Source organism: Stenella coeruleoalba (genome assembly GCF_951394435.1).
Source record: "Stenella coeruleoalba genome assembly, chromosome: 11".
Taxonomy (NCBI): Eukaryota; Metazoa; Chordata; class Mammalia; order Artiodactyla; family Delphinidae; genus Stenella; species Stenella coeruleoalba.
Genome location: NC_137157.1, coordinates 21,341,779 through 21,358,702, shown reverse-complemented (window position 1 = coordinate 21,358,702; position 16,924 = coordinate 21,341,779). Strand labels below are relative to the sequence as shown.

Genomic DNA, 16,924 nt, shown 5'->3' with positions numbered 1-16,924 from the left:
GCTGGACAGTCATCGACAGGAAGACACTGGAACTCACCAAAAAAGATACCCCACATCCAAAGACAAAGGAGAAGCCAAAATGAGACAGTAGGAGGGGCGCAATCACAGTAAAATCAAATCCCATAACTGCTAGGTGGGTGACTCACAGACTGGAGGACACTTATACCACAGAAGTCCACCCACTGGAGTGAAGGTTCTGAGCCCCACGTCAGGCTTCCCAACCTGGGGGTCTGGCAGTGGGAGAAGGAATTCCTAGAGAATCAGACTTTGAAGTCTAGTGGGATTTGATTGCAGGACTTCGACAGGACTGTGGGAAACAGAGACTCCACTGTTGGAGGGCACACACAAAGTAGTGTGTGCATCGGGACCCAGGGGAAGGAGCAGTGACCCCAGGGAAGACTGAACCAGACCTACCTGCTAGTGTTGGAGGGTCTGCTGCAGAGGTGGGGGGTGGCTGTGGCTCACTGTGGAGACAAGGATACTGGCAGCAGAAGTTCTCGGAAGTACTCCTTGGCGTGAGCCCTCCCAGAGTCTGCCATTAGCCCCACCAAAGAGCCCAGGTAGGCTCCAGTGTTGGGTTGCCTCAGGCCAAACAACCAACAGAGAGGGAACCCAGCCTCACCCATCAACAGTCAAACGGATTAAAGTTTTACTGAGCTCTGCCCACCAGAGCAAGAGTCAGCTCTAGCCACCACTGGTCCCTCCCATCAGGAAACTTGCACAGGCCTCTTATATAGCCTCATCCACCAGAGGGCAAACAGCAGAAGCAAGAACTACAATCCTACAATCTTCTTGCAGAAGCAAGAAACTACAATCCTGCAGCCTGTGGAACAAAACCCACATTCACAGAAAGACAGACAAGATGAAGAGGCAGAGGGCTATGTACCAGAGGAAGGAACAAGATAAAGCCCCAGAAAAACAACTGAATGAAGTGGAGATAGGCAAACTTCCAGAAAAAGAATTCAAAATAATGGGAGTGAAGACCATCCAGGACCTCGGAAAAAGAATGGAGGCAAAGATTGAGAAAATGCAAGAAATGTTTAACAAAGACATAGAAGAATTAAAGAACAAACAAACAGAGATGAACAATACAATAACTGAAATGAAAACTACACTAGAAGGAATCAATAGCAGAATAACTGAGGCAGAAGAACGGATGAGTGACCTGGAAGCCAGAATGGTGGAATGCACTGCTGCAGAACAGAAAAAAGAATGAAAAGAAATGAAGACAGCCTAAGAAGCCTCTGAGACAACATTAAACGCAACAACATTTGCATTATAGGGGTCCCAGAAGAAGAGAGAGAGAAAGGACCAGAGAAAATATTTGAAGAGATTATAGTCAAAAACATCCCTAACACGGGAAAGGAAATAGTCACCCAAGTCCAGGAAACGCAGAGAGTCCCAGGCAGGATAAACCCAGGAAGAAACACGGAGACACATAGTAATCAAATTGGCAAAAATTAAAGGCAAAGAAAATTTATTGAAAGCAGCAAGGGAAAAATGACAACATACAAGGGAACTCTCATAAGGTTAAGAGCAGATTTCTCAGCAGAAACTCTACAAGCCAGAAGGGAGTGGCATGATATATTTAAAGTGATGAAAGGGAAGAAACTACAAGCAAGATTACTCTACCCGGCAAGGATCTCATTCAGATTCGATGGAGAAATCAAAAGCTTTACAGTCAAGCAAAGCTAAGAGAATTCAGCACCACCAAACCAGCTCTACAACAAATGCTAAAGGAACTTCTCTAAGTGGGAAACACAAGAGAAGAAATGGACCTACAAAAACAAACCCAAAAGAAATAAGAAAATGGTCATAGGAACATACATATTGATAATTACCCTGAACGTGAATGGATTAAATGCTCCAACCAAAAGACACAGGCTTGCTGAATGCATACAAACCCAAGACCCATCTATATGCTGTCTACAAGAGACCCACTGCAGACCTAGGGACACATACAGACTGAAAGTGAGGGGATGGAAAAAGATATTCCATGCAAATGGAAATCAAAAGCTGGAATAGCAATACTCAGATCAGATAAAAGACTCTAAAATAAAGAATGTTACAAGAGACAAGGAAGGACACTACATAATGATCAAGGGATCGATCCAGGAAGAAGATATAACAATTATAAATATATATGCCCTCCACATAGGAGCACCTCACATAAGGCAACTGCTAACAGTTATAAAAGGAAATCGACAGTATCACAATAATAGTGGGGGACTTTAACACCTCACTTACACCAATGGACAGATCATCCAAAATGAAAATAAATAAGGAAACAGAACCTTTAAATGACACAATAGTCCAGATAGATTTAATTGATATTTATGGGACACTCCATCCAAAGACAGCAGATTACACTTTCTCCTCAAGTGCGCACGGAACATTGTCCAAGACAGATAACATCTTGGGTCACAAATCAAGCCTCAGTAAATTTAAGAAAATTGAAATCATATCAAGCATCTTTTCTGACCGCAGCGCTATGAGATTAGAAGTGAATTACAGGGAAAAAAACATAAAAAACACAAACACATGGAGGGTAAACAATACTTTACTAAATGACCAAGAGATCACTGAAGAAATTAAAGAGGAAATCAAAGAATACATAGAGACAAATGACAATGAAAACATGATGATGCAAAACCTATGGAATGCAGTAAAAGCAGTTCTCAGAGGGAAGTTTATAGCTATACAAGCCTACCTCAAGAAACAAGAAAAATCTCAAACAATTTAACCTTACACCTACAGGAACTAGAGAAAGAAGAACAAAACAAAGTTAGCAGAAGGAAGGAAATCATAAAGGTCAGAGCAGAAATAAATGACATAGAAACAAAACAATAGCAAAGATCAATAAAACTAAAACCTGGTTCTTTGAGAAGGTAAACAAAATGGATAAACCATTAGCCAGACTCATCAAGAAAAAGAGGGCGAGGACTCAAATCAATAAAATTAGAAATGAAAAAGGAGAAGTTACAACAGACACTACAGAAATACAAAGCATTCTAAGAGACTACTATAAGCAAACCTATGCCAATAAAATGGATAACCTGGAAGAAATGGACAAATTCTTAGAAAGGTATAACCTTCAAAGCTTGAACCAGGAAGAAATAGAAAATATAAACAGACCAATCACAAGTAATGAAATTGGAACTGTGATTAAAAATCTTCCAACAAACAGAAGTCCAGGACCAGATGGCTTCACAGGTGAATTCTATCAAACATTTAGAGAAGAGCTAACACCCATCCTTCTCAAACTCTTCCAAAACATTGCAGAGGAAGGAACACTCCCAAACTCATTCTATGAGGCCACCATCACCCTGATACCAAAACCAAACCAAACCAAAACCAAAACCAAAGAAAGATACTACAGAAAAAGAAAATTACAGACCAATATCACTGAGGAATATAGATGCAAAAATCCTCAACAAAATACTAGCAAACAGAATCCAACAACACATAACACCATCAACACCATGAACAAGTGTGATTTATCCAGGGATGCAAGGATTCTTCAATATACACAAATCAATCAATGTGATACACCATATTAACAAATTGAAGAAGAAAAACCATATGATCACCTCAATAGATGCAGAAAAAGCTTTTGACAAAATTCAACACCCATTTATGGTAAAAACTCTCCAGAGAGTGGGCATAGAGGGACCCTACCTCAACATAATAAATGCCATATATGACAAACCACAGCAAACATCATTCTCAATGGTGAAAAACTGAAAGCATTTCCTCTAAGATCAGGAACAAGACAAGGATGTCCACTCTCACCCCTGTTATTCAACATAGTTTTGGAAGTCCTAGCCATGGCAATCAGAGAAGAAAAAGAAATACAAATTGGAAAAGAAGAAGTAAAACTGTCACTGTTTGCATATGACATGATACCATACATAGAGAATCCTAAAGATGCCACCAAGAAACTACTAGAGCTAATCAATGAATTTGGTGAAGTTGCAGGATACAAAATTAATGCACAGAAACCTCTTGCATTCCTATGCACTAATGATGAAAAATCTGAAAGAGAAATTAAGGAAACACTCCGATTTGCCATTGCAAGAAAAAGAATAAAATACCTAGGAATAAACCTATCTAGGGAGACAAAAGACCTGTATGCAGAATACTATAAGATACTGATGAAAGAAATTAAAGATGGTACCAACAAATGGAGAGATATACCATGTTCTTGGATTGGAAGAATCAATATTGTGAAAATGACTGTACTACCCACAGCAATCTACAAGTTCAATGCAATTCCTATCAAATTACCAGTGGCATTTTTTACAGAGCTAGAACAAAAAAATCTTAAAATTTGTATGGAGACACAAAAGACCACGAATAGCCAAAGCAGTCTTGAGTGAACAAAGCGGAGCTGGAGGAATCAGACTCCCTGACTGCAGACTGTACTACAAAGCTACAGTAATCGAGACAACATGGTATTGGCAGAAAAACAGAAATATAGATCAATGGAACAAGATAGAAAGCCCAGAGATAAACCCATGCACCTATGGTCAACTAATCTATGACAAAGGAGGCAAGGATATACAATGGAGAAAAGACAGTCTCTTTAATAATTGGTGCTGGGAAGACTGGACAGCTGCATGTAAAAGAATGATATTAGAACACTCCCTAACACCATACACAAATATAAACAGAAAATGGATTCGAGACCTAAATGTAAGACTGGACACTGTAAAACTCCTAGAGGAAAACATAGGAAGAACACTCTTTGACATAAATCACAGTAAGATCTTTTTTGATCCACCTCCTAGAGTAATGGAAATAAAAAGAAAAATAAACAAATGGGACCTAATGAAACTTCAAAGCTTTTGCACAGCAATGGAAACCATAAACAAGATGAAAAGAGAGCCCTCAGAATGGGAGAAAATATTTGCAAATGAAGCAACCGACAAAGGATTAATATCCCAAATAATAAACAGCTCATGCAGCTCAATATTAAACAACCCAGTCCAAAAATGGGCAGAAGACCTAAGCAGATATTTCTCCAAAAAAGACATACAGATGGCCAAGAAACACATGAAAAGCTGCTCAACATCACTAATTATTAGAGAAATGCAAATCAAAACTACAATGAGGTATCACATCACACCAGGTAGAATAGGCATCATCAGAAAATCTGGAAACAATAGATGCTGGATAGGGTGTGGAGAAAAGGGAACCCTCTTGCACTGTTGGTGGGAATGTCAATTGATACAGCCACTATGGAAAACAGTATGGAGGTTCCTTAAAAAACTAAAAATAGTACTACCATACCACCCAGCAATCCCACTACTGGCCATATACCCAGAGAAAACCATAATTCAAAAGGACACATGCACCCCAGTTTTCATTGCAGCACTATTTAAAATAGCCAGGTCATGGAAGCAACCTAAATGCCCATTGACAGACGAATGGCTAAAGAAGATTTGGTACATATATACAGTGGAATATTACTCAGCCATAAAAAGGAATGAAATTGGATCATTTGTTGAGACGTAGATGGATCTAGAGACTGTCATACAGAGTGAAGTAAGTCAGAAAGCGAAAAACAATATTGTATATTAACGCATGTATGTGGAAGCTAGAAAAATGGTACAGATGAACCGGTTTGCAGGGCAGAAGTTGAGACACAGAGAAGAAATGTATGGACACCAAGGGGGGGAAGCCGTGTGGGGGTGAGGATGGTGGTGTGATGAATTGGGCGATTGGGATTGACATGTATACACTGATGTGTATAAAATTGATGACTAATAAGAACCTGCTGTATAAAAAATAAAATTAAATTTAAAAAAAAGAAATGAAAACTTTACTTTCAGTGGATGAAAGGGGATGAAGTATGTGAAGTAGCATCCATTATTGTTGGTACATAATGGGTGCTCAGTTACTGTAAGATCACTTCCCTATAGTGAATCAGTCATCATTACTTGGAGATTTTTTACAGGCAAATCACTTAGGTTATTTATTCGATTTGGGACTTCCGTCGTGGAGCAGTGGTTAAGAATCCACCTGCCAATGCAGGGGACACGAGTTCAAGCCCTGGTACAGGAAGATCCCACATGCCACAGAGCAACTAAGCCTGTGCGTCACAACTACTGAGCCTGGGCTCTAGAGCCCGTGAACTGCAACTACTGAGCCCGAGTACCACAACTACTGAAGCCTGTGCGTCTGGAGCCTGTGCTCTGCAACAGGAGAAGCCACCGCAATGAGAAGCCCGTGCACAACAATGAAGAGTAGCCCCCGCTAGCCGCAACTAGAGAAAGCCCGCACACAGTGATGATGACCCAACGCAGCCAAAAAGAAATAAAAAATAAAATAAATTTAAAAAACTTTATCTATTTGATTTATCTGAGATATGCCATTTCTTGAGAGTTTCTATGAAGAATAGAAATCTGAGAATTTAACCAAGATAAATTATGTCAATTGGTAAGTTGTTTTGGAATGTTTTTAAATAATTTAAAATACTTAAACTTTTACATTTAAGTAGTCATTTTTTTTATAATTCAAAACTTTTATATGTACCCCCTATCCTGTTTTATGAGGAAAAAGCAGATAATTAAGGTATAATTTTAGAGCTGTAAGAAAGGCTTATAGATCATCCTCTTCTGTGTACTTATTTGTAAATAAACAAGGGCTCATGAGTTAGCAAAGGTCTTATGATAAGTTAATAGCAGTAACCAGACTAAAATTCAGTTCTCTTTATCTGGAGGCAGAAGTTCTCACCAAATCTAGTCTAAATAATCCCCCGTCACTGCTCCACTGTTTTAAGCGGCAGAGTTGCAAACAAGACCTGATTTTTAATTTTAGAGGTTTGTTTCAAAGCTAAAGAAGAATTTTTCAAAATCAATAGCAGTTAATAGAAGACCCTCATCAGATCACTTAATTTTATAGCTATCAGATAAAAGAATAAATTATCATTAGATACTGGAATGATTTTTATCAGCATTAATGTTCATATACGCTTTAGAATATGAAGCATATTGGATTTTTATCCTGCATTTTAAGTGTAAGTCATGCATACATTACAGGCCAAGGGATCTATAGAAATAGTTTTTATTCTTTTATTCATCAAATCTTTATTGCACATCTGATTTTATAGATAGATATATATTTAGGTTTTTTTAAGGTTAGGAAATGTAATATAGTAAGGAAAACACTTTTTTCTTTATCATTTTTCATATTTAAAACTGAATTGGGGGAGAGGAAGAGTAGAAGTAGAATTACACAAATTCAACCAATTACACAGAATTACAACCAATTAACTTGGTTGTACATAAAATTAAACTAAAAGTTTGATGTGCTCTAATTTTGCTTATTGTCCATGTCCTACCATGTAGCAAGTTTATCATGCACTGTGGTTTTTAAATGTCTCATTTATTAGAGGCAACAAAGTATAGGAGCAAAAGCACAGACTGTGTGAAAACAGTTCCGAGTTGAATCCTAGTTTCAGTCTTAACCTCTCTGAACCTCATTTTCCAAATCTATAAAGTGGGAGTTATAATATCTATTTCATTGGTTGCTGGGTGAATTGATTTGATGACATATCTTTGCCATGTACAAAAGTTAGACTCAGTTATTACAGTGTTTTTATTTTTATGCATTTTTTGTATTTTGCTTGTATTCTTGTTTTTTATTAGAGGTAGAAGGTCCATAAATTCAGGGCACAGGGAAAATAAAAAGAACACTTACTTGTAGTGGTGACCAACTTTCCTTTCCAAGTTTGCTTTACTCCTATGAAGTTTATGCTTATTTTCACACTTTAAATGATTTTCTGTTAAATCAGGTTGTGTAGAGATTGCCACATTTTAGTTACTAATTAACGTTTCTGGCATTTCAGTTCTGTAAAATCATCTGGGTTCACTTATTTTACCTTTATTTTTAGCCCTATTACTTATGCCTGGGAAGGTGGAAAATTGATATCGGAGAATGATGATTTTGAAGATATGGTGGTAACAAGAGAAGATTATGAAGAAAATGGACATAGCGTCTGTGAAGAGAAATTTGATATTTAAGAAACGTTTCTGAAAGTTTTGACTGTGACAAAGGTTTAATTTTCAATGTTCTTTTTAAAGGAAGTTAAGGACCTGTGTTAACTTTCATCCTAAGATAAGATAACATCTTGAACTTATGTAAATACTTTGATCCATGGCTGATTTTCAAAGGTTTCTTACCTAGGTTAGTAAGTAAACTGTAACTCAGCCCAAATTTTCATTTAGGAGCTAGACTTACTATAACAATGCTTATGCTGTTTCCGAGACTAAGTTATCTTTCATTAGAAGATGAAAGAGTGAGTGTATTTTAAGTTTAATTCTTTATAGCTAAAAGCACAAACTTAACTGTCTCACTGGTCAGGTTTCCTTAGAAGGTAGTTTTGTGTGACTGACTAGGAATTGGCCAGAGTATTTTCAGGCTGATATGATTTCTCTCTTTCTTCTAGAGCGAAGTATTTTATCTTTTAATTGTCATTTTTATTTGTATATACTAAAGTTAGAAAAACTAATCTATGTGTATGTAATGTTTATTTTTTACTTAGCCTAAGTTTGAAAGGATGAAGACCAAAGCCAATTTGTTAAAGTGTTTTTGGTCAGTACTGTGTTGCAGAAATGTATTATTTCACTCATAAAAATACTATACCATTTTTTAGGATGAAATTCTTGTGTCATTGGGCTCATGAATCAAATTCCTGCCAATCTCTTTACCTTAGCTTGGATCATGTGCCTACCCCATGGCTTCATGGATTTTAACAGCCCTACTAAGATAGCCTAGAGTGAAAGAAGGTAGTTTCCCAAAGGAAAATTAAGGTGAAGAGACAGATGCTGGGCAGGGTGAAAGAGCTGTCCACTACAATTATATTTGGATTATAGCGACTTAATGATTTTTTGACTTTACAATGGTGTGAACGCAATATGCACTCATTAGAAACTGTTCTTCAGATTTTGCACTTTAATATTTTCCTGGGCTAGCGATATTTGGTATGTTTCTCTCTTGTGATGCTGGGCAGCGGCAGTGAGCCACAGGTCCCAGTCAGGGTAAACAACCAATATGCTTACAACCATTCTGTACCCACCAACCATTCTGTTTTTCACTTTCAGCACAATATTCAATAAATTATGAAATATTCCACACTTAATTATAAAATAGGCTTTGTGTTTGATGATTTTGCCCAACTTTAGGCTAATGTAAATATTCTGAGCGCGTATAAGGTAGCCTAGACTAAGCAAGCTATGGTGTTTGGTAGGTGAGGTGTAGTAAATGCATTTTTGACTTAATCAAAGAAGATCTGTATTAGTTAGGGCCTGGTCAGTCCTTCCTAGACCTAGGCTAGTTACATTACTTGTTATCATTGCAGAGTTGCAAATTGATTGTGTTTGTATGATACCCAGGTACTAGCATATAATCTGTGGAGAGTGTAGCAAAAAGATGCTGGTGGCATAAAAGAAGTTTTTGCAACCATACAGTGTAACAGTGTAACTGTGCTAGAATTTCAGGGTGATGCAGTTAGAGTTATAAAGGTAAGTCACCATTTAAAGGGCTTTCCTTGACCTACCAGGACCTCATCTTGCAGGCAGAATACTATCATCAACAACCAAGATGTTTTTCGTATGAGGAACCGGGGCATTCCTCAAAGCTGCATTTCCAAAACATGCCCTAGCTTGATGTTTCCCATTTTGTTCTGCTGAGAATAATGTGTGTGTCACATGCTTACTACAGTACACTAATTTCTGTTCACAGTGTAGGTCTCATAGTGCTTATTTTTGAGACACTAAAAATTCATTTCTGAAATTAATGAACATAGATGCTAATCGTTTATCTCTAGCCTTGAAGCTCCCATCAATTTTAACACCTGCCTAATTTTGAAACTTTATTGCTAGAGATAATGTTTTAATATTATACAGTAAGTTGACTTCAAAGAGAACATTTAACATTATCTCTAAATAATAACAAGGTTATCTATTTTCGAAAGATGTTAAAGATCCTGATTTGAGATTCACTAGAAGTATTGAGCGAGAACGTAGCCACGTTAGAGTTTATAATTTTGTGCTGCAAATTGCATGCATGGAAACAGTGTTCTAGCATTGGCCATGCATAATATGCACCTTAAGACAGTAGAGGATTAGGGTTTACATCAATGACTAATCAAGATAGGATAATTCTCTCCAACACTTTTCTATCTTGGTTTTGAATTTTTTAATTCAGTGGTGATTGGCTTGACGTGGCAAACTGATCACGTTCACCTACTTTACCTGTCCGAAATCCCTTTAAACAATTTCTAGTGGAGGAATGCACAGGGAACACTTACTTCAGTGCTTTTTGTGATATATTATGTCTCAAGCTGGGTTGGTGGGCACATGGGTATTCATTATATTAGAATCTTTATTGTGTGTATGAAATAGTTCATATTATATTTTGATAGTAGAGTAAATCCTTAAGGGGACTCTAGGAAATAAAAAGGGTGGCACTGATGAACAAATGTGGACGAATTCCTAAAAGATGGAAAACAAATGGGATTAGGTTGTTAGAGAAACAAGAAAACGTATGTGCCAGATCAGGGCAGGAGGAAACTACTAGAGACGTAAGAGCAATTCCAGAGACGTTTTAATTCAGGACAAATAGAGGAGATCATGGATTAGACAGTAAAAGAATGAATTGGAAACACTGAGCGCGACTCCCTTTTTTTTGTTGGGGGGGGCGCTGTGCTGCCTGGATTGCAAGATCTTAGTTCCCCTACCAGTGATCCAACCCCGGGACCCTGTGCTCTGCAACGGGAGAGGCCACAACAGTGAGAGGCCCACATACCGGAAAAAAAAAAAAAAAAAAAGAATGACTCCTTGGGGGACTTCCCTGGCAGTCCACTGGTAGGACTCGGTGCTTTCACTGTAGTGGCCTGGGTTCAAGCCGGGAATTAAGGTCCTGCAAGCTGTGTGGTGTGGCCAAAAAAAAAAGTCCCCTTATGGAATAAAATTTTAAAAATTTTATAAATAACATTCTGTAAGAGATTGGTGAGGCAGTTGCATTTATTGCAACAAGAATAGGTTGCTGTACAGGGAACTATATTCAATATCCTGTGATAAACCATAATGAAAAAGAATATATATGTGTAACTGAGTCACTTTGCTGTAGAGCAGTAATTAACACAACATTGTAATTCAACTATACTTCAAAAATAGGTTGCTATAACAGGCTCCAGACGCGCAGGCTCAGCGGCCATGGCTCACGGGCCTAGCCGCTCCGCAGCATGTGGGATCTTCCCGGACCGGGGCACAAACCCGTGTCCCCTGCATCGGCAGGTGGACTCTCAACCACTGCGCCACCAGGGAAGCCCCGAACCTATGTACTTTTATGCCAGTTTGCTGAAGAGTGCACAGTCCTGGAGGAACGTGACACGTTAAGGAGAATGACGTAATCGTAATAAACTGGGGAAAACTTAGCAAGGTCTGTTTGTTTAGATTCTTCTTGGCCTCCCTTTGTCTTTGGAGCTAAGGATACTCCTTTCCTCTGGGTATAAGGAGGGCATCTCTCATATGAGGGTTTTATGGCCAGTTTCAGGGAGGAAGGACAAGGGGGAAGTAGGTCAGAGTGATCCTCCTGCTTCTGCATTTTCTCAAGCCCTTTCAGCTTAAAATATTCAATATGTCAGGTGCCATATTTTGCGGTAGTGTGTCCTGAGCCCTATCAGAAGCATGTGCAAAACATGGACAAAGAATTTCATGAACATGAGCAGTGTTTTTTCACTGCTCTGTGAGCTGTCTTAGCATGTACAGTCAACCAATCAACCAAGCCTCTCCCTAGGCTGATCTACAGATGGGGACGCCTTAGCCTCCAGACACACGAAAGCACCTCTCAATCAGGGTAACCTTTGAAATCCTAAAGCCCATTAATATTAGGGGTTTGCCTATTTTCACTATAAACACAGCTTCACTTAAACACACCTATGGTGACACCTGGTATTACACTGCCTCTGAAAACTTAAAATCCTACACCTAACTCTCTATTCAGAATCTATTGTCCTTCAAATAATAATACAATAATAACTTACGGGACTTCCCTGGTGGTGCAGTGGTTAAGAATCCACCTGCCAATGCAGGGGACACGAGTTCGAGCCCTCATCCGGGAAGATCCCACATGCCGCGGAGCAACTAAGCCCATGTGCCACAACTACTGAGCCTGCGCTCTAGGGCCTGCGAGCCACAACTACTGAAGCCTGGGCACCTAGAGCCCGTGCTCTGCAACAAGAGGAGCCACCGCAGTGAGAAGCCCGCGCACTGCAACGAAGAGTAGCCCCTGCTCACCACAACTAGAGAAAGACCGCGCGCAGCAACAAAGACCCAACCCAGCCAAAAGTAAGATAAATAAATTGATATTAAAAAAAATAGCTTACAATGAGTGCTTACCATGTGTCAAGCTTTTTGTACTTTTTCTCATTATATCTTCAATGTTCTAAGGTGTAAGTGTGCAGGTATTATTATTAACAGCCCTGCCTTATCGATAAAGAAACAGAAGCTTGGACCACATGGCTAGCTAGGATCTGAACCTGGGATTGTCCCACTCCCAGGGTTTGGGGTCCCTATACTATGCCATACTGCCTTTAGCTCTGTCACAACTCTCGTCAATCTCAGAGCGATGTGCCATTTTTCTTTGTTCATCATCTCTTTTTTCCGATCCTGAGTCAGACACATATCGGATCATCTGAACCACTTTCTCACTAATTTGTGTCCTCAATTTTCTTGCACTCCAATCTTTCTGCAACACCTGACAAAGCAAAATTTCAGCCCTTAATCAATGCTTGAATCCACCTTTTACACTTGAACATTCAAGTATATAAGTGCTGCTGAGAAAATTACTGTCCAAATTGGCATCACTAAAATTTATAATCTACTTCATCTGGATCCTCAGAATTACTCATCAGTCCATTTATTTGTCTTTTCTCAACTGCTTTTCCCATTCCCTGTCTACTTCAAACTATTCCTTTTTTCTCATGTCATCCATTCAATGGTCCCCCTACAACTCCTCAGACAACAGGGTCTCCTCCTCCTACTTTGTCAAGGAAAATGGATTCATCATTTAATGATCTCCTTCAACTTTCTACCTTGGACCTACATATTTATTTATATCCATACACACTATCAACTTTACTCTTCATATCCCTCCCCTGTTCAAGGCAAACCCTTGGTCCTGTGCCCTTGAAGACATTTCCTCCTGCCTCCTCCAGGGCCTGGCTCCATCAGTAATCTCTTTTGACCTCTCAGCGGGTCATTATGCTCAAATCTCTGGCTTGATTTAGCATCGCCCCCGTTATTCCCAGCTTCTCTCTTCCCTTATCATAGATCCACTCTTAATCTCTCACCCATTCATTCCTTTTCATCCTACTTGCAACCTGGCTTTTGCCTCTCAAGCTACTAAATCAGCTCTCACTAATTGGCTCCAGAGAGTCCGGAGCAGTCCTGATCTGCTGCCACATGCAATCCTCTTCTTTAAAATGTTACATTTCCTTGGCTTTACGAGGACGACTTCACCTCATTCCCCTTCTAACATTCCTTCTCTGTCTCAGTCATAGGTTCCTCTTTACTCACCCCTTGATGATTAGTGTTCTTTAATGTTTTATCCTGGACCTCTTATATTGCTCAACACACTCTAAATGACCTCAATTTCCACATGCTCCCAGATATTTAGTTTTAATCTTCAAAATTGCACATCCAGCTGCTCTGCTGAAAATATCAACCAGAATGTCCCACACATATCTTAAATCAAATGGTCAAAACAGATTCAATCATTTCCCTACACATGTTCCTCTCCTGTGTTTTTCTATCTGAATTGGTGGCAGTCACCTCACCTGGAAACTTGAGAATTATCTTTGAGTCCCCTTTCTCTCGGACCCCCAGATGCAATCAAGTGTTGCCACTTTTACCTCCTAAATATTTCTCAAACCTGTCCCCTCCTCTCCATCCCTCTTGTCTCTGCTACAGTACAGGCCTGCATGATTTCTCACTTGCACCATTGTAGTAGTCTCCTAAGAACTCTGCTTCCAGTCCCCCTGGCCAACCCATTCTCCAAACTGCTGCTAAGCACTATCTAAAATATAAATCTAGCCGTATCACTTTTTAAAAAATAAAAAATGCCTCCCCAGCTGCCTAGTGAATTCCTTGGCTGCTAAATGAGGCCCTTCAAGATCTGACATCTATTTCTCTAGTTTCAATTCCTGCCACCGCTCAGCTGTAATTTCTAGCCTGTACCTATTTTTGCTCACAATGTTCCTCCTGTCCAGAATATCTTCCCCTTCTCCACTCCTCTGGTTTAGCTTGCATCTAGTTCTTTAAGACTCCTAGGTATCATCTCCACAAGCCTAGCCTGATGCCCTCAAACTAGGTCAGGTAATCCTCCTCCTCTAGTCTTCTATAACCTCCTCTGGCTTGAACATATCCCTCTTATATTTTATTATGATTGATTTATAAATGGTTGTCTCTCTCATACTTCAGTTCTTTCACTGAATTAATTTACTCAACAACTATCTGTTGATATCTGTAACTACTAAGTGCCAGGTGCTTTTAACATGGAACATAAACTTATTGCAAGCAGGGGCATTATCTTATACATCTTGTATTTTGCGGTGCTTATACAAAGTCTGGCACAGAGTAGATCTTCAAAATGTTTAGTGAATAATTGAATGGATGGATGGATGAATATTTGATATCAGGAACATTTTAAATCAAGATATGAATTTCAAGTAATCAATTCAAGCATGCAGAAAAGAGCATACAACACAAAACACAGAGGCAATTAAAAAATTCAATTAAGTTGTATACTGATATCATCTGACAATTTTACTGAATAAGGGATAAACTTCAAGAAGAGACGAGAGTTAAGCTATTTAGGGAAAAATATTATCAGATAACTCTTCAGTTCCCAAGTGCTTATAGCACACGGCACAATGCAAGGCACTTATATTCATTATCTCCCTTTAAAGCATATTGTTGAATAAATGTTGGATGGAAATAAATGTTAAAATGCCTACAATTCCTCCATTTTCCTCAAAGCCAAAACTAATGAAAAATTGAATGTGAAAAGCTAATATAGTATGGCAGCCAAATGAAGTTTATCTTGAAATTAGTCAGATGAGATCTAATTAATCTAAAAAGATTCCAGATGTTAGGTTCTGAATACTTCGTTAGTATCTGTTTAACAGCATCAAACAGGATGCATGTGGCAACAGACCTGTGGCCATATGCCCTATGTTCAAAGAAGGGAATGGGAGGAAATGGCATCTATTAGCTGAGAAATTCCAAATAATCCTGGCAAATAAATGTATGCCCTACTCTATGAATACTTTTCTAGAAATTAGTAATGCCTTAGAAAACTTTTTTTTTTTTTTTTTTTGCGGTACGCAGGCCTCTCACTGTTGTGGCCTCTCCCGTTGCGCAGCACAGGCTCCGGACGCGCAGGCTCAGCGGGCCTAGCTGCTCCGCGGCATGTGGGATCTTCCCGGACGGGGGCACGAACCCGTATCCCCTGCATCGGCAGGCGGACTCTCAACCACTGCGCCACCAGGGAAGCCTGAAAACTTTTTTTTTTAAGGAAGAAATGTTACCTACATTTCTAGTTGGTCAAGTTACTTAATCTAAGTTTCAGTTCTTACCTATAGAATGGGGTAATAATAATGCCTACATAATAGGTTATTGTGTAGAATAATTTCATAAATGCATGTTAGTGCTCAGCACAGTCTGACACAGAGTAGGGTTTAATACTAATGTCAATTAATATTAAACATCATTAGTACTTAATATTTAAATAATAATACAATTTAAATATAGTATCTGTGATTTGTAACTATATTATTTTTTTAATTATGAAATTCACCATATTCTCTCATTTTGTGTTTATTTTTTATATATAAATTTATTTATTTATTTATTTTTGGCTGAGTTGAATCTTTGTTGCTGCGTACGGGCTTTCTCTAGTTGCGGCGAGCGGGGGCTACTCTTCGTTGTGGTGCACGGGCTTCTCATTGCGGTGGCTTCTCTTGTTGCGGAGCATGGGCTCCAGGTACATGACTTCAGTAGTCGCGGCTCGCGGGCTCTAGAGTGCAGGCTCAGTAGCTGTGGCGCATGGGCTTAGTTGTTCCATGGCATATGAGATCTTCCCGGGCCAGGGCTCAAACCCATGTCCCCTGCATTTGCAGGTGGATCCTTAACTACTGTGCCACCAGGGAAGCCCCCAATGTTATATTATTAATATAAATACTAAATATTTAATAACAACAAGGTAGATACTATTATTCTCATTTTGGAGATGAGGAAGGTGAGGCACAAAGAAGTTAATTTGCCCAGGCAATTTGGCCCTAGCACCCAAAGTTATACCTATTACTTTATTTTGTCTCTCACATGACAATCTTAGGAAATTTGACTTTTAAATATTTTATGGTTTAAAGAAATTAAAAGTAAGAAATCAGATCAATTGCCAAAAGACATGGAGTAAAAAGAATCATGAAGCCTTTTCAACTGGGTAGGGGGAAGTGTTTAAGCTCCTTCTCTATAAAAACTTTGTCATTTCCTAGAAAAGAGGAGGGAAAGAGAGAGAGAATGAAAAACAGGAGAAAGAAAAACAGTGTGCACAGGAGCAAGGAAGCAGGCAGGTGGGTAATAAATGAGGGGAAGGTGAGACCTGGGAGCAGCAATGAGATATAGTAAGTGTTTACCTTTTTAGAAGAAAGGTAATCAAACAAAGAGCTTCCAAAAACAACTAGAGAAGAACTTGCTCTGGAGATATTAAAAAATAACCTTAATGTAACCACCTTTTATAGCATTATATATTTATTACATACTCACCCTTGGCTCCTTTCCAACTTATGTGGCTATAACAGTCACTTAATGATAAAGAATGACTGAATCAATACCTGATATAGCATCTGTATCTT

General features: G+C 38.9%; 1 protein-coding gene across 3 annotated transcripts in view; it reads left to right on the top strand.

The window, feature by feature from the left end:
* ACTR6 (actin related protein 6) overlaps positions 1-9,274 on the top strand; it is a 32,180-nt gene extending 22,906 nt beyond the window's left edge. For all 3 annotated transcript variants that reach the window (XM_079937787.1, XM_079937786.1, XM_079937788.1), the window contains one exon: positions 7,898-9,274. In XM_079937787.1, coding sequence (XP_079793913.1) covers positions 7,898-7,932 — 35 coding nt within the window. In that variant the 3' untranslated portion in view covers positions 7,933-9,274. The remainder of the gene's footprint in view (positions 1-7,897) is intronic.
* The last annotated feature ends 7,650 nt before the right edge of the window (positions 9,275-16,924 follow it).